The 19,239-nt window shown below is 31.0% G+C and overlaps 2 protein-coding genes across 5 annotated transcripts; both read right to left on the bottom strand.

Annotated features, from left to right (window-relative positions):
- Nucleotides 1–3,957: 3,957 nt before the first annotated feature.
- On the bottom strand, nt 3,958–13,267 carry LOC18608183 (methylmalonate-semialdehyde dehydrogenase [acylating], mitochondrial-like). Of its 4 annotated transcripts, XM_088804033.1 has the most exons (21): nt 13,065–13,267; nt 12,568–12,581; nt 11,875–12,444; nt 11,675–11,769; nt 11,410–11,481; nt 11,144–11,305; nt 10,983–11,061; nt 10,716–10,870; nt 10,309–10,372; nt 9,630–9,709; nt 9,270–9,335; nt 8,084–8,134; nt 7,785–7,936; nt 6,739–6,829; nt 6,435–6,515; nt 5,428–5,505; nt 5,270–5,305; nt 5,125–5,168; nt 4,959–5,037; nt 4,580–4,670; nt 3,958–4,447 (listed from the first exon to the last, which is right to left on the bottom strand). In XM_088804033.1, exons 3-21 carry the CDS (start codon nt 12,422–12,424, stop codon nt 4,344–4,346), a joined length of 2,130 nt encoding a protein of 709 aa, XP_088660159.1. In that variant the 5' UTR covers nt 12,425–12,444; nt 12,568–12,581; nt 13,065–13,267; the 3' UTR covers nt 3,958–4,343. The 4 variants fall into 4 exon arrangements, with proteins under 4 accessions (XP_088660159.1, XP_088660160.1, XP_007042800.2 ...); XM_088804034.1 differs by lacking the exon at nt 12,568–12,581; XM_007042738.3 differs by having other exon boundaries at nt 11,875–12,581; nt 13,065–13,266.
- A 4,725-nt stretch (nt 13,268–17,992) lies between these two features.
- Nucleotides 17,993–19,239, bottom strand: LOC18608182 (protein FLOURY 1-like). Its single transcript, XM_007042737.3, has one exon. The coding sequence runs from the start codon at nt 19,041–19,043 to the stop codon at nt 18,105–18,107; it is 939 nt and encodes a 312-aa protein (XP_007042799.1). The 5' UTR covers nt 19,044–19,239; the 3' UTR covers nt 17,993–18,104.

Genomic DNA, 19,239 nt, shown 5'->3' with positions numbered 1-19,239 from the left:
GCTTTGTATAGATCATATAAATATCTTGCATCTGCATAACTAATTAAATTTAATTTTGATACATTTGAGTAATATACATCCATATCCATTGTTCCTTGGAGATATTGAAGTAAATGTTTATTTCCATTCCAATGTCATTGAGTTGAAGAATAACTATATCTTATTAACAAATTTACAACAAATAATACATTAAGTCGTGTATTGCTAGCCAAATACACTAGTGTTCTGATTGCACTAAGATATGATATTTCAGGATCAAGAAGTTCTTTGTTATCCTCATGATGTCAAAAAAAGTCATTTTTCGCATTTATTGACCTTACAATCATTAGTAAACTCAATGGTTTGTTTGTCAATATAGAATCATTTTAACACTTTTACTATATAATTTGATTGATAGATAAAAATTTTATTTATCAAGTATTCAATTTGAAGACCTAAACAAAACTTTATTTTTCTAAAGTCTTTCATCTCAAATTCTTTCTTTAAATAATCTATGACTTTTTATAAACAACAATTTTATTCTTTAAGTAATTTTATTTTAGAATTCTTCAATAGTTCTAATAATGTTTAGGTTACTAATATAAATAGCAATTATCACAAATTAAAATCTAAAATTTTTTATAAAAACACTTGGGCATATAAGATCATTTTTATAGCCTTTTTTTAACAAATATTCACTATAACGATTATACCACATGTGTTCGAATTGTTTTAATTTATATACATATTTATTCAATTTGATTGAATAAATTTTTCGATCAAATTGTGCACTTCTGGCAACTTAAATCCTTTAGCAATTTTCATATAGATATTGATATCAAATAAGCCATATAAATAAGCTCAATTACATTCATTAAACGTATTTTAATCTTCTTATGTATTCCTAGATTAACTAAATATAGAAATTTAATAGCATCTATCACAAGAGAATATGTTTATTCATAATTAGTATCGGGTGTTGAAGTAAAATATTATGAGACAAGCCATGCTTTATATTTCACAATCTCATTTTTTTATTTCGTTTGCACACAAATACTCATTTAGATCTCATTGGTATTACACCATTTGTTGTATGGACTACAGGTCTAAAAATTTCACATTTTGCAAGTGAAGTCAATTCCACTTTGATTATATCTTTCCACGTTGACTAATCATTTCTATGTTTATATTTTTCAATAGATGTAGATTTAAGATCTTCATTCATTTTTTTTCATAATATTGAGCGCTATATTATATGTAAAATATTGTTGACGTTTATTTTATTCTGGTCTCATTTTTTCTCATCATGACTTAATTTATTGAAATATCTTCATTTTCAATAATTTCAAATACTTGAATTTCTTTTGAAATTTTATCAATTATGTCAAAAGTCTCTTTTAAAGTTTTTGTTTCCTCTTTTTAACCATATTGTATATTTGTTCATTTTCTTTTTCAATGATTTATCTTTAGAACTGATTGGTTTTCCATGCTTTTGGCATACCTTGTCTTACAGAAACATCAATTCTAATAAGAGTATTTGCAATTGGTATATAAGATTTAGTTATTCTTTTTAGGTTAGTAAATACGTCTGACAACTGATTAACTATATTTTACAAATGAATTATCTTTTGAACTTTAAATTCACATTAATTTGTGTGAGGATCAAAACTAAATAATGATAATGCATTCAAAGAAATTTATTTTTCCAATTGCTTATTTTCTCCCTCTAATGTTGAAAAATCTATTTCATCAAAATGATAATCGACAAATATATCGTGAATAAATCTTTTTTTAATGGTTCTAGATGTTTAATTATAGATGGATATTTGTATCAAACATATATTCCTAATCTCTTTTGAGGATCCATTTTTGTATATTGTGGTGGAGTAATTGGGACATATACTGCATATCTAAAAATTTTTAGATAGCAAATATTTGGTTTTTAACCATAAACTAATTATATAAAAGAGAATTTATGATAACTCATTGACGTGACGCATACAATTGCTGCTACATGTAAAATGGCATGCCTCTAAGCAAAAATGAGGAGTTTAGTTTTTATAAGTAATGGCTTTGCAATTAGTTGGAAATGTTCAATAAACGTTTCTACTGGACCATGTTGTGTATAAACATGAGCAATAAGTTATTCAATAGTTATTTCAACTGATATACAATATTCACTAAAGGCTTGAGATACAAATTTACCAACATCGTTCAAACGAATAGTCTTTATTGTATAACTAAGAAAATGCACTCGCAAATAAATTATATAAACGAGTAATCTTGCAAATAACAAATTGCAAGGTAATAATAAGCACACATATAAACATCTAGTCGATGTATCAATAAAAATCATAAAATATCTAGATAGTCCACATGGTGGATGTATGGGTCCACATATATCACCCTGAATACGTTTAAAAAATGTAAAAGATCAGTCCCAAGTTTAGTTGATGATAGTCTTATAATAATTTACTTTGAGAGCAAGCAACACATGAGAATTCATTAGATTGAAATTTTTTTTAGGTTTTCGATGGATGATCACATGAATTTTTAATAATTTTTGTTATCATTATTGATTCGGGATGACCTAAGTGATTACGCCAAACATTAAAATCATTAGAAAAGCTTCTGATTTATTGTAGCATTAATTTCTATCATTCTATTCTTTGCGTAGTACAATCTAAATGAATATTCATATTTTTTCTTTAATAAAATAAGATGCATATATAGTAAGAAACTTACAAATTAATATAAGATAACATTAGATATATAATTTACTATTAAAACACATAATAAAAACATATTATTTAAATATAATGAAAATATATAAAAATATATTCATGATAAAATTATACTAAAATATACTAATAAATTATTAAGAAATTTCATTCATATATATTTTAATCACCAATCACATTGCATAAGAAAAACAACATTTAAATGTGTTATATCCACTTGACTATATGGTTAAAATCATTTTGAACAAAATTTGTTTCGATATTTTTTTTTAAGCTTTCAATAATGTATAATCAACATCTTTCATGCCATATCAATGACAGATATTTTCTATATCCCTTTTATTTTATCCATTTATGTCTTTTTCTTATATATTTTTACTATTCATCTACTTCTAATGCTTATCCACTTCTAGTGGGTAAATGTATCCATTCACTTTTTGTGAATAAAGATATCCATTCACTTTTTGTGAATAAAGATATCCATTCACTTTTTGTGAGTAAAGGTATCTATCTACTTCTTATGAATAAAGGTATCCATCAATTTCTAATGGTTAAAAGTATCTTTCGATAATCTACTTTTGATCAATAAAAGTATTCATCAACTTCGTAATTAGTATAATTATGAAATCATGATTGTGACTTCTTCCACATCCATGACTATAATTATTAAATTATTCGTATTTTCATGACCATTTTTTTTACGTTCATGACCATAATTATCAAATTATGTCACATTCACTTTAATGAATGGACAAAGTTTTTTTTGAAACCTAAAGATGATGAAAATTAAATAATATCAAAATTTCAAAAATTAAAAAATCGTGCCAGTAACATATCACGAAATATAATTCGAAAGAATAACTATGAAGAGTATTTAGAGGGAGTAATAATATGTTATTTGAGAGTGTTTACAAATGAAATGTGAGATCTATTTATAAACTAATAACTCCTTATTTAGATAAAATTTATAAGATAATAATACTTAAGAGATTTAATTTGGATAGAGTAAATCCTAATCTAATCCAATTTAATCTACATTTAAATTTATATATATAATCAAATATAAAAATTCACATCAAATTATACTTACGAGTCAAACCTGCAGAGTTTTTGAACTATCTCAACTGCTTAATTTAATCTAAACCATTCAATCGTAACATAATGTACATTCACACATATTCATAACAACTTTTTAAGTAATAGACGTCTCTCCTTAATCTTTATTTCACAAACTTAATCAGACTATCTGTTTCATTGTTTATAGATAGATCAAAGAACATACAAGCTAATCAAATACTAGTAGAAACAAAACAATTCAATTAAACCAAACATTGCTTTTGGTTCATCTACCCAATGCTTATTTCCTTTTGACAAATTCCAGTTTGCACAGCCACTTATCTATTATGATAATTAATATTAAAGCAAAATGGGGCAATTCAATTTCCATTTTATCATCTTCGTGACAGCAGAAATTAATAAAAAATTAATGACAAAGAAAATGGAATTAAGCCAAGGGGCAGGACTAGGAGTAAATACAAATTGCGATCTTATTTCTTTATTAACACAACTAGGGATTATAAGGGGAAAAAGTTAGAATAATATGGTGTTAGTCTATTATCAACTCTACGAACTTGGCACTTGCAAAGTTGCTACATCACTGCCTTCTAGATCCTTCCATTGTTGAGTAACTGTTTTAATCTGGGTGTAGAACTGAATTCCTGCCTTGCCTGAAGTTCACATGATAACGCACTAGTTTATAAACTTCGATAATTTATATCACCAGATCAATTCTAGTTATTTTTGTTGGGAAAGACAAATGAAATGTAATAAACTTCTGAAAGGGATCTACGTATATATACCATCAAAATTAAGATCACCAGCAATGTACGGCTTGGAGCTGATAAATGAAGAAAACGGCAGTGGGACTGAGATTGGAACATTGATGCCAACCTGATTCAAAAAACCCATTAGAAAATCAACACATTTCCATATCAAGCAGCAAAATCATAGGGGCTGGGGCTGGGGCTGGGGCTAGGGCTAGGCAATTTCAGAAATGAATAAAACATTATGTTAACCTGAAATAGAATTTTCAAGCAAAAAAAGGAATATCAGTTTCAACAATGGGCAAATGGGAACAATTGACAGGATCAACATAATAAACAAACACAATTAAATAAATTAGGCCTTCTTCGTGCTGTCAAATGTATAAGAGGGAAACACTGCAAGGAGCTGCATTACCTGCCCGACATCAACCTCTGTTTGAAATTTCCTTGCTGCTATACCTGATGTAGTGAATATAGAAGCTCCATTGCCATACCTGCAAGAGTAACATGTATAAGGCAAAATATTAAGCCGCAAACGTTAGTAAGACAAAGGAGTCCAGGGAAGTTGGAATTGGCATTACTTAGTCCTGTTAACAATATCTATAGCCTCTTCTATGCTATCAGCCTGAGAAACAATAAAACACACATTTTAGCATGTTTTTAAGTACACAACAAACTTCCAATTGGAGAATTAGACAAACAGAAAAAGTCCAAAAAGTAGCAAACCTCCATACACAGGAGAACTGGGCCAGAAATTTCATCCTGTATAAACCAAGAAATTGTGTCATTAAGTACTTTGATTGGTTCTAGAGTTCGAGGCCCTACTTCCATGAGAGCAACCATATCTTACAAAAGGACCATCTTTTGTGAGGAATGCAATATACCTTATAACATTCCATGCTGGCCTTGACATCAGATAAGATTGTGGGGCCAATGAAGTTCCCATGCTCATACCCAGGAACCTACAGCCACTCAAAAGGTAACCATATGAATGAGGGTTGTTTGAACACTTTCTCAAACTTCAAAGTAAAACTGCATTTCAATATATGCTCCTCAAAACCAAAATCACCATAAACACACTACGTTGAAGGTGTGCCATGTGGCATGTTTCTCAGCAGATTCCAGTGTGTTATTTACCGAGACAACTGACATTGGCAGTATCGGGGGCCATTCTTTTGTAGCATAATTTCACACACTTCAGAGGTAAAACATTCTAAGAAAAAATATGAGACTCCAGGATGGCAATTTTAATGAGTTAACACTTCATCCTCTGATGTTCAGTTTTTTCAACTTGATTGTAACTTTGACTGGTTGTAGGTGCAAAGACATCCAACTTCAGCCATGGTGATGTCAAGAACCATCATTCAGAACTAATTTTGACACACATGCAGACATGAGATGGAAGGGAGGAATGCCCTAATTTATTTTTTCCAATGGCATGGCCAGGGTCTTAAGCTGGGTGACTACATTGAACTGTAACTAAATGCCGCTTTCTTACGTTAAGTACTTGGGGAAAGGGGCAGCGGATGGGGGGTCAGTAGCAAAGAAGAAGGCTACCTTCCCTTGTGTACCAAGGCTTGATGGGTCTCCTACCAAAAAGAAAAAATAAAACTTGATGATCCCAGTGACATTTTCATAATATCCCTAATAGCCATAGTCCAAACTCCAAAACAAGCAGGCTATCTGTCTTCAGGTATTTGAACTCTGTGTCATGAATAACATCTTATAAATACAAGAAAGCACCAGAAAACTTCAACCAATAGGATCATTGATATCAAGGACAGAATATTTCCTTTTTCAATGAAAGCTACTGAGCCAAGAAAAAAATAAATAATAATTACTTTAAGCAGATCATAAATTAATAGATAGAACTCATAATCAAATAAAGTACCACAATATTTCTCCCATCAACTACTAGTTTCGCACCACTTTCAACACTTGATTGGATCAATCTACATAGGAGTTCCTTTGCCTGCCAACCATAACAACTGTTAAAGAATGTGATTTCATAATTGAGAAGGATGGGCAAAAAAACATGGTGTTTAACAAGCAAGCCTTACATGCATCCTAACAAAAAATTTGTAAATTGTATCACCTCAGACAGCATAAAATATGCCAAGGAATTGACTTCCAATTCACCATCCCAATTTAATGTAGATTATGAATAATTTAGTAGACTCTGAATCATCTTGTACCTGCTTGCTAATCAGTGGACCAAGGTCTGTATCAGGTTTTGTTCCAGGTTGTACCTTAAGTGCTTTGCAACGCTCCACCAGTTTATCTTCCCTAGCAAAAGTTCATGCAAACATCTGAAGTCAATCACACAAATCCAAGTAACATCAATTTAACAAGGAAGAAAGAACAACAAGGGAAGGGAGATAGGTTGACAGTTCTAAAAAAAATGAAAATGACATGTCAAAGGAACGTTTAGATGCTTCTTTTCTTGATAAATCCATAAGTCTTGCCCAATGGAAAGCTCCTGCTATAGCTTTCACCCAACCATGAAACCACATTAGCCTGAATGAGATTTAAACTTTAAACACAGGGGCCAATTAAGTAATTTCAGCATTTCCAATTACAGAACTTGAATCGCTTACTCCAAGCATACTTTATTCAGGGCGGTCAGAAGTAGGATTCTTGGCTGTGGATACTAGAAAATACAACTCTGAATGGTGTAGGCTATTTTCCCTTTTTTTTTTAGAGAACAGCCTAAATTAGTTTTAGAATGAGGCCTCTTATAAAAATTAAAAGATCATGTCCACATTAATACTCAGTATAGACCAGAGTTAAGGACTGGGTCTTTTCAGATTAAAAGCACTAATTTATATAGGAAGAAAAAGAAAAAACCCTTACATCCATGACCATTTATTCACTCATCAATAAAAACTGGTTTTACGAGCAATGGTCCATGTGACAAATAAATGAAATAAACAGAAATATGAAAGATTGAAAACCTCCACTTGCTATGAATATGAGTTAACTTACAAATGTAAAAGAATATAAGGGCACTGATGATGCAGTAATCAAATCCATAACAATCAGATAACATATTGGGAGACATATATTAAGAGCAACTACAAGATATAACTCAATATGGCTCATTCCAGGGAAAGAACTAACTCGATCATAAATCAATAGCTGTATGAAAATGCTGTGTAAGACCCATAAACTAAAATCAACAACAATAGTTCAACAAAAACTGACTAAACGATACAAATATAAGCAAGAGAAACAGTGTTACCATGGAGTCATGCCTCCAACAAAAACAACTGTACTGAGTGCCATGCACTTCTGTCCTGCCCCACCAAAGCCAGCTGTAACCAGAGCATTCAGCGTAGTCTCCATGCTTGCATCAGGCATTACAACTGCATGGTTTTTGGCTCCAATGTTGCACTAAGGACAACAATCAACCAGCAAAATTTACATGGAACTCAAATTATTGCTAGGACAAGACAGCAACCAGATTTTTTATAGTACAAACAGCAGATTTGTACTGAGCCAAAAAAAAAAAAAAAAAACAGATAAGTTTCCAAAACATACCTGAACACGTTTTCCTTTGGCTGAAGCTCTAGAATACACATAAGCACCCACCTTGTAAAAGTTAAAAACATGCAAAAAAGTAACATTAGTAAAATATCCTCCAGGAAGTCCCACACTAATACAAAAAGCCAAAAGCTCGAGATCAATAATTGTAAACAGAAACTAAGGTAGCAACAGACAAACAACCATGTTTGGTCCTGTCATTACAAGTTAAAAGTCATCTCGTCCTTTCAAAATATGAAAATTGAAGCATGACAAAGCAAACATAATACCAGAACAGATTTTAATAGCACGTTCATGTGAGAGATGTGAGAGAACAATGTTTCAGCAGAAATACTTGCATGATTTTAAACACAAGTTCAAGCATGACTGTTTGGCCACTCTATATTGGTATAAAAGTTGCAGCTGTTTACTGTTTTCAGGTGTTTAACTGAGCAGGGCAAGCCGATAATATGGTTTTTCTACCTTCTATTTCAGTTATGCTTGCACTACTGTACTTAGCCTGGTCTTTGATAGGATCCCTACCTTGTTGGGAAAATTAAATATCATTTCACAAAAGCTACGCATGGGTAAATGTGGAGAAAAGCTGTTAGCTTCCCTAGACAAAGCAACTCATTCACATTAGTTGCAACAACTGAAGCATTTCAATCTCCTTCCCAACAAATTTAAAGTCAATGAACCAGGGTTGGTTCCAATTTTGATTGCATCATTTCCAAATATATCTTGGCAGTTTGATTTCCACATTAAATATGGCTGGATTGAGCCTATTACTTTTGCCATGTTCACCAACTCTATAAAATGAAACCTGAAATTTTCCATTGTTCTAAACATTAAAACCATTCTTTCATGATCTAACACCCTTTTTTATCCTTAGGTATTCCAACATATTCAAAAGAATTCATGTTGCTACTGTTCAGACTGTCCAAAAGCAAAACTCTAATCTCAGCAAGCTGCCTCTTCAAATTAACACAATCTTTCAACCTACAAATGATACAGAGCTCTGTCTGCTTCACAAATTTACAAGTAAATCCTCAATCAATTATGTTTAACCTACCATGCACTGTAAAAATAATGTCTTAAAAGTACAGAAGTGTCAAGAAACGATGATCATAAATGTAAATAGAAAAAGGTTGTGGACCAGCATACAGTGATTGTAAAAGCAACTCAGGACTGAGAAATAACTTACTGTATATGGGCCAACAAAAGATATAGCTTTGATGTCATCATCATCACACATATCATTAATGATTTCCTGTCCAAAACCACAGAAAAACAAAACACGACCAGGAAAAAGGAAACAGAAATCAGATATATTGCATATAGTAATAATCAAAATACAAACTTGATTGTGGCAGTGATTAATATGATGGCAAATTTAACTCCATAGACCCAACAGAAAAACAGCTTCTTTTGTAATATATTAAGTCGAAAAAATTGTAGGTAACAAAATAAGGTCACATGTTTATCCTCTGAATCATTTAATGGAAGGATACTGAGAATGGACAAGAACCAATGAACAACTGTTAAGTCCAAACTCCAAACTTACATTGGTGCCATGAACAATATTCAAAACACCATTAGGCAAACCAGCCTCCACTGCTAGCTCAGCAAGCATCACAGCAGCCCCTGAAAGACCACCAAATAACATATCAGTTATACACGGAGCATAACTGCCTTATGTAAGCACCAAGAGCCATCAAGTCAGAATTGCTTAATATACAGGCTTTATATTCTCATTTATAAACCTTTAACAAAAGATGTAGAATAGTCCAAATTGCTTGAGTTTAGATTAAGAATAGCTCATTTAAAGCTCCATCAAATTTACTCCTACACTCCAAATGCATTTCAAAGCTCATAACATTTTCAACATCTAAATATGAGGTGGCTGGAATACCTTTTTCCAAGTTCATAGCAACAAGTCAATTCTTTTTTTTTTTTTAATATGGCCATATGTTAATGAGTCAACTCACCATTTAATGCATTCAAACATGCATAGAAGTTTTCTCAAAACAATCCACCATGTGTGACTCAAGACTTTTACCCATGCTTAAAACAAATCACTCCTGCTATGTGTGTGACATGTATATCCATAAAAATACATGTTTAACAGCATTCCTTACTTGGCAAGCATGTTTCAGATGTCTGAGATATGATTTTCGTAATATTAGGAAGAAGTTAAAGTTGCTACAATTTCATGGTGGTAAATGGTATGAAATAACTATCACCTGGATCCTTCTCTGATGGCTTCACTATAAAAGTATTGCCACAAGTAACTGCAATAGATAACATCTGCATGTAGAAAAATTGAGGGAAAAATGAGAGGATCATACCAAAACAACTAGACTAAAATGTTTTGCATGTAAAACCAAGGGAGGCCAGTATCCTACTGTTCTTGTAACAGATTAACAAAACTAAAGAACAAAGCAGACAGCCAATTCAATCATCCAGGTATATCCAATTCTGATCTCAGTTTCACTCTTTTAACACGAGATCATAACTTCTTTTTTTTTTGATAAGCAACATCAGACCATAACTAATACATGTAATCCTATTACTAAGCACCATAATAAGTAAGGAAAGTGATATTAGATAGCCACACTGTGAACTTGGGCTATTAGCAAACTAAACTTACCAATAAGGGAATCATAGCTGGAAAGTCGAAGGGACAAATACCAGCACAAACACCAAGTGGCTCTCTAATGGCATAAGTATCGACTCCATTTGGTACATTGGAAACAAATTCCCCAGTTTGCAAAGTGGCCAATCCACAAGCATGTTCAACCACCTCTACGAGGGAAAATGAAAGACTTTATAGAGCAAACCATTACCAAAAAGATGCACAGAAAACACTAAATGAGAAAGAAAAATATAACTCAAAAGGAAAAAAAAAGATGCTGACCTAATCCACACAAGACATCATCATATGCATCCTTCAATGCCTTCCCATGTTCATTGGTAATGTTCATAGCAAGCTTATCCTAGGGCGCCAGTAGTGATTATTCCCATCAATAAAAGATTGATATTAATCAAGAATAGAACAATAGAATTCTAGAGATTTACAATGTCTCTCCGAATGAGCTCTTGAAACTTGAACATTATACGCTGTCGGGTGGTAATGGGAGTGTTACGCCATGACGGAAAAGCCCGTTTAGCTGCAAATACTGCAGCTCTGAACTCCTCATTTGTAGTCATAGGAACTTGAGAAACCACTTCCTGTGTTGCCTATCAAATATTGTAAATTTATTATAAAAAGGAAAATTCAATCATCGATTGCTGACTTGATAGTCAAGAGTAACCAAAACAGAAATTTTTAAGGTGATACTTACAGGGTTTATAACATCAATAGATGCAAATGACTGTGAATCAACAAATCTGCCCCCAATGAGATTGGGAACCCTCTGACATGTAGCACCAAGAGAATTTAATTCCAATGTAACTTCAGAGAAAAACCCAACAAGGAGGGAGGGAGATAAAGAGAAAAGAGTGAGACAGCAAAGAATAATTCACTTAAGCACTAAAAATCTCCCTCATCCCAAGTAGTTGGGCTACAACTTTGTGAGCTGATCATGTTGGATAACATCTAAAGCTTACCGGAGGGTTCCGTTGCCTCCAGGGTGGTTCCATAACTGACAAATAATTGTTTCTTACAGCAGATTTCTGAGGTCTCAATGACTTGTAGTTTCTCACTAGAACACAAACATGAAATCACTCAGCATAACAAAATACTGTAAAGAAACTAGGAAAAGCAAACAAATCAGAGAGTGATTGACAGTGATGCAAAAAAAAACTACCTGACATATTTCCTTGCCGGAGCTTGGCTTTGACATTATAGACATGCTTTGGTGTCGATAAAAGATCAGGATTGCTTTGCCTCAGTCTCTTTAGTATTTGCCGAGGTTTTAATCCAGCCTCTGTCATTTCTTTAATTAACAAGACTTCTTTCTCTGAAAATCGACGAGCAGAAGGATGTTCTGCAATGTCCTTCAAGGGCTCATGGTTGTGGGTTCCATTTTTAACAGTAAGTACCCACAAACCATCATCCTTTTTACCCACAACTTCAAAGGGACAATTTGTAAGCCGAGAACCAGTCTTTCTTCGGCGAATACATTCAACAGAGGACTCATCAACAGTTTTCCTCCTGTTACGATAGACACCTCCTCTGTCACAGCCAAGGACTACCACTTTTTCTCTCTTTGATTGCTTAATAGTTACCACGTACCCTTGTGATACAGAAAATTCACCAACATGCTGGATAAGTTCTTCACGATCTACAAAGGTTCCAGGTGGAGGAGGAAGCATCTGTGGCTGTTCATTCGACTCTGTGCTACCTATATCCATCATAAGTAAATGAAAGAGATCACCTAGAATAAAGCATAATAAGTGTCAGACTTGGAAGATCCTCAACACAACCAATCAGCAGTTATTTATTTGATCATCCTCCTCTAGGACTTCACTCTCCATTGAGACAAAGTGGATTACAATACCTACATTCTCCAAGCTGTAAAAACAAAACTCAATTAAGTGCAAAAAACTTTATAATAATTATATAAAAACACATGTACTTGTGCTCTGCATGAAACATAGACATGGACATTTATGAAATTATATGTCTCATCCGAAATGTTTTTAGTTCATAACCTTATATATAAATAGCTCAAAAGCACTTTTTCTTGTTTCGGAAATTAAACTTCGTATATGATTCAAATGAATATTGAATTGGAATGTCACACGATCAAAATGCCAAGATATCCATATACTTCAATTAATGCACCGGAATCTTTTATGGCCTCTGTTGATAATGATGAAATGACCCTAACCAAATTCTAGTGATTAGCTACCCTATTGCAACGAATTCTCTACTAGTAAATTAGACTCGGCACTTCAATTTTCTTTCATTCTCTCGGGAACCAAACGGAAAATACAATTTCAGTTAGAGATAGACAAAAAGAGCCCAAGAGGGAGAGCAGTTGCGGAGGCTTACCATCACGAGAATCGGACGCGAATCGACGGCGCCGGACGTCCAAAGGATAAAAAAGGAATTCTCCTTTTTTATTTTTCTTTTTTTTTGGGGTTTTTTTTAATATGCTTTTTCTCGCTGGGTGAATTTTGCTCAATTGAGGGAGAGTCGAAGGTGTTTCTTGATGGGTCCGAATCAAGAAAAGTAGTATGTGTTTGCCGTAGCCAAAATGGCGGAGGGTTGATCGCGTTGTTTAAACCAGTTATAATGCATTTCAAACAAACACGACTTTGCGGCATGTTTGGCTCTAAGTGAATGTAATTTCTTTCTTTCGGCCTTTTATTCGGATTTTATATTCTGCAAAATTTATTAGATATAACATCTAAAAAAATCTTAAATTATTAAAGTAAATAAATAAATTTTTATTATTTTATTTTATTTAATTAATTTTTTATATTTTATTTTAAATTAAATAAATTTTTATATTTTTATTTTGAACTAAATAAGTTTTTATTATTAATATTTAATTTAATTAAAATATTATTTATCATTTTATATTATGTGATGTTAAAATAATAAGTTAATATATCATAATGGATAATAATGTGGTATGTTGATATAGTATGATAATATAATTTTGTAGCATTTTTCACCTTCTACGTTAATGTCTACATATAAAATTACAAATTATATTTTGATTAAAAATAATTAATCAATTAATGATAATTAATTAATTATTAATTATAGAAATTTATTTATATTTTTTTAAATAATTTGAGACTTTTTTTGAGCATTATACCTTTTTATTACAACTAAAGATGTCAACAAGTTATATCTTAGACTTTAACTACACGTTTGGTTTAAGGAATAGAATAATAATTTTGTGAAAAAAGAATATAGTGAAAATAAAATAAGATAGTTATTATTTAATTTGATATGACAATGAAATAAAGTAGAAATAGTATTATTACTTATTAGTTGGTAAAAATAATTTTAGAAAAAAAAAAGAATAGAAGATAAAAATATATTATACTATAAATATAATTTATTTTTATTTTATTTTTTAAACATTAATATTTTATTTATAATTTAATCATTAACATTATAAAATATTAATATATTATTTATAATTTAAATGTTATTATGTTTATTTTTTATTTTTTAAATATTAATAGTTTATAATTCATTTAAAATATTAATATTTGATAATTTAAATATTATAATTTTACTTAATAATTTAATCATTGAAATTTTAAAACTATTAATTTTTTATTTACAATTTAAATATAATTATGATTAAAATATTAATACTTTTAATTAATATTTAAATTCAAAATATTTTTTAATATATAATTGAAAACTTAAACTCTTTATTATAATAAGATTTATTTCCATCAAAAACAAAATTACTCTTTATATAATTTAGTAAATTTTATACCAAAAAACAAAATTAAGTAAATTTTTTTAATCATTTAATTTTTATTTTTATTAAAACTTTAAAATTTTAATAATTTAATAATTTATTATTAAGTATTAGTATAAATTTTTTTATTTTTTCTCTTTTTTTTATTTTTTAATTTATCTTTGCACTTAATGATTTAAAAATTAATATTTTTTAAAATATTAATATTTTTATTTTATAATTAAAATATTATTATAATTAAAATATTACAATATTAATATTTTTAATTTAAAATATTAATTTTATAAATTTAGATTTTTTATTTTTGAAAGAATGTAGGAACATTTCAATCCAAAATATTTTAGATTCTATTCTCATGGGTGTGAAATAGCTAATACCATGAGAGAGGTAGTATTAGTTATTCCAAAGTTTTGCAAGATTTTGAAGAGGAATGGCTATTCCTTCCTCTATAAACAAACCAAACAAAAGGAGAAAATTTTTGGGATAAAGCCATTCCCCAACCAAACATTCTGTTAACATTTTAGACACTACATGTTATATATCTATACTTGTTAAAACTTGATTAAAATAAATTAAAATTAATTTTTTATGTATATTATTAATAAAAATTAAATTAATAAATTTAAGTTAGTTCAAAAAAATAAATTAAAATTTTAAATCATATTTAAAACAATTAATGAATTTTAATAAATATTATATTAATTATAAAAAATTTATAAATAAAAAATATTAAAAATTAAAATTAAATATTAAAAATGATTATTTATAATTAGATTGGGTAGTGGGTATCTACAATCATTACCCAAACTTGTGACGGGTAGAAATTTTACTAACGGAATTGGATTATGGAGTACAAAACCTTACCTAATCAGGTCAAGCAATGCAAGACATTTGATTATAAGTTATCCATTGATATCCCTAAATTTACAAGTGAAAAAAAATATACTAGTAATTAATCAAATTTTATCAAAGAAAAGATAGAATTTAGTTTTATATGTTTTGAGTTGACTTTTTTTTTTTTCTGAAAAGTGTGTAGAAATTAGCTTGTTATTCCTCAATGTGGAGTTGTGGATGTAAATTTCATTATAAAGAAATTGGGAAAACAAGTCAGAGAAACAGAGATGATAAATTGTGATTATAAATCTAATAATAATACTAATTTTCAGCAAATTTTCATGGTAATTATCTTTTTTTAAAAATATTTTAATACCTCGATGGAAATTATTAATTACACTATAAGCGTGAAAATGACACAAATAGAATAGTTGATGAATATTTAATTAGAAACTTCACAGGATCAAATTCCAAGCTCCAATAAAGTTGGCATGATCAAATAATATTTGGACTTTTTCTGGGGATGCTAAAGAAATTTTCTTTTTTTCTTTCATTTGTTTACTCATGTATAGTATATACCACTTATATTGCTCATTTTTGCTCTGCAATAAATAAAATAGTCAAAAACAGATGAACCCAATCTGGTTAAAGAAGGAAAAGGAAAGAAATGGAAACACTAATACTAATGAGAGTGGAATATAACAGCACACCTATTAATTAGCCAGCTGATTCTAAGAACAGATACCCTACCTGGCTCTGAGGTTGTTACTTGGTTTTCCCAACAGAGAAAGTCTTCCATCTTGGACAAGTTGGTAAACATTGGAAACAGTTTAAATGTTCCAGCAGGAAAACCACTCAGCCATTAACTCTTAAGGTCTGTTCTCATTACCTCTTAAAACAAGACAGTCATCAACTCATTATTAGGCTTACATGTTATACAGCTAATAATTCCAGCACTTGCCCATGAAATATATCCTTATTTGCAACATCTGCTTGAATCCACAACAAATCATAGATATATATGTTACATACGATGATACCAACCAGCATATTTAGTAATGAGGCTAGGCCTAACTTCATCAATCTTGCTCTGGAAGGTAAATAGAGAACTGCTTGTTTGCTAAGTAAAGAGAATAATCCATGGCTTGGCATTTGATTTAAAGAAATGTAGATGACAATATGTACAGAAACCTGTGAAACCAGTAATCTGTTCATGTATCTGCTTAGTGCAATCTATTCAATGTCCTCAATTCTTTTCCTTTAAAAGCTTTTGCCTAAATATTTTTCACTCACCGGGACATCTCCAGTGTTTCGGTTTTTCCTCATCCCTCCTTTAAATATTATTAAGACTCAAGTGAAGCCCCATAGGAAATAAACAACATGATATTGACTGCATTAGTATTATCTGTAGATGTAAATGGCATTAGGATAACTCGATTAGTCAATTTGATGAAAAGAATGAGAAAAAAACTAGTTGCAGATAGATTGCTTTCTACAATGAAATTAATCTGGATAAGAACATGTTCTAACACCCACTCAAACACAGTGTATAACTCCCATTCTCCCAAACAACAGTTTGATGAGGATGATAGTTCAAGAACTGAGCAGAAACGAAAACTTTTCCAGACATATCAAAGTATGAAATGATAAACAATCTAAATAGAAAGCACAAATCTTCCTAAAATTGAAGAAAATGTTGTAATCACTAAATAGTCAGATAGCTTAATGAATTGAAAATAAAACGGAGATGATAAATCTAATAATAAACTAAGGTTGAAATAAGTGTTGAGAGACACTGTAACCTTGTAAATAAATGGAACCAGTAAATTTGTCCTCATTTGCCAATACTCACCTGCAGAAACAATGTGACATAAAGCATTCATTAATAAATGCTATGCTTTATGATGAACCCAAAAGTTCAACTTCCTCTATGGTTCCACTGGGAGAGGTTGAAGGAAAGATTGTTCGAGTTGCCATGTACGGCTGGAACTCATCTGTCCAACAAAAAATCTCTCATAGGACTTCTACTCTGATGTGCCCTTTTCATTTAAAATAACAACAAAATCACAACATTAGAAACAATAGATTCTAGTTTCCATTTCTTCTAACTGGAATATTAGGTGACTATTTATAGTCTGCATAACTGTATGATCTATGATTGCCTATAAATAGAGAAAATCAAACTTTAAAGATGGCAGAAATAATTGTATTTATATCTTTTTTAAATATGTCGTTTCATCAAAAACTGTCAGAATTTAATTACAAACATGAGTAAGTACAGAAGAGGAATCCAGAAAAATTTGCTCATAATATCGTGTTTGTAACAGAATATAAGTCTTTCTTGGTGAATAAGTCATTCTACGTTGCTCAGAAATGGAACTATAGCAGCGAATATCTTCTGGAATGCCAACAAAGATACATCACTAACATCTAAACTTTCCATCGCCGTTAAAATGATGGGAGTGAAAAGGCTTCAACCATCAATAATGTAGTCTGTACTAAACTACTTATAAAGCTCAAGAGAGTGATAATGGAGGAGAGAAAAAAAAATGCAATATCGAACTTCCTTCATAAATCCTTTGGTTAAATGCTCCCTAGATAAAATTCATTTACAGAGCTACATAAGTGGACATAAAGCTACATTTTTTATGAGAACAAATCAACTAAGGAAATCAAATTTTGGAGAAGAAAGAAATGAAAGAGCAGATATTAGCTGCACTGTATTGTTTAATAATCAATTTCCAAACTTTAAAAGATGAGCACCTAATTCCAGTCAACTCAACCTAAAGTAAAATACAATCAACATCTTACAATACCAAAGTTTCAGTTTCATGAGAGCTAACTGACTCATTCTCCATGCCATCTTCCTGGGTAGCATGCAAAAAGCTGAAGCCTACATCAACTTCAAATTGACCTAATTCATCATCTTTCACATAATGCTTCAACTGCTGCTTGCACAACTGCAATTGATTTTCCAGTAAACTCCTCTCTGACTCATGTTTCATTACAATCCATTGCAATGATTCAATAACTTGTTGATCATATTCCTGCTTCTGCCCTGCCATTCGCTTGTACTGATTAGCATCGATTTCCATTGAACTCTTCTCATTTTGAAGGCGCAAAATCATGGCCATTGCCTCATCAGCCGCTGAAGCAGCTGCTATTCTCTCCTTTTCAAGCTCTTGACAAGCAGCCTTTGCTCTTCTCCTTTCAAGTTTAACCAATTTCCTCAAAGCCATTACATCAAATTCTTCATCTTCAGGACAACATTCTTTCTCTTTATCATCACTATCCTCTTCTACAACATATTTTGCTTTACCATCAGTATCTTCCTTGACAAAATCTTTGCAATTTTCTAATGGTTTTAATGAACCAGAGAGACAAGACCTAATCTTTGGATCATAAACTTCATCCAGGTCGTGTTTTAAACAAATCCTACCTCTCAAATAATTTGATTTCTCTCTAACATCACATAAGAATTGCATTATACCTATATTAGTCAAACCAAATTGCAAAAATTTTAACCCCAAACCAAACACCAAAAACAGCCCCAAGACATTGAAAACATGTGAGAAGCGACCAAACACAAAAAACCCACATCCAAAAAATTCATTTCCTTGAGTCAAAAACTTCAAGCATGAAGCACAGTCCATCATGAAAGCCCCCAAGAAAACCTGTAAAATCCTGTGCAACTCAAGAACTGAGCACACAATCACCAACAAAATAAACTGACCCAGAATCTGCATGTGGGTACTATGACTTCGTGCCACTCTTATCTATATCCTTTTAACAAAATCTTGAAAGGCTCAAAAACTTGTAACATAAGCAAGAAACAGGCATTAAGATTTCATTGAGTTTTCATATTCTTTTTCTTTCCTTCGATTAGAACTCATAAAAGTGAAAAACAGAGTGCTGAAATTTTGTTCACCACTGACCTTCTAC

Source organism: Theobroma cacao, chromosome 2 (assembly GCF_053813885.1).
Source record: "Theobroma cacao isolate CCN51 chromosome 2, ASM5381388v1, whole genome shotgun sequence".
Classification (NCBI taxonomy): Eukaryota; Viridiplantae; Streptophyta; class Magnoliopsida; order Malvales; family Malvaceae; genus Theobroma; species Theobroma cacao.
Note: the sequence above shows the minus strand (reverse complement) of the source record. Positions and strands in the feature narration are given on the sequence as shown.

Coding starts and splice junctions, on each gene's coding strand:
- LOC18608183 (XM_088804033.1), bottom strand. CDS start 12,424: ATGATGGATATAGGTAGCACAGAGTCGAATGAACAGCCACAGATGCTT. Junction 11,770..11,874: donor CCGGCAAGGAAATATGTCAG/GTAGTTTTTTTT, acceptor TTTGTGTTCTAG/TGAGAAACTACAAGTCATTG. Junction 4,448..4,579: donor TGGTGATCTTAATTTTGATG/GTATATATACGT, acceptor TGTGAACTTCAG/GCAAGGCAGGAATTCAGTTC.
- LOC18608182 (XM_007042737.3), bottom strand. CDS start 19,043: ATGCAGATTCTGGGTCAGTTTATTTTGTTGGTGATTGTGTGCTCAGTT.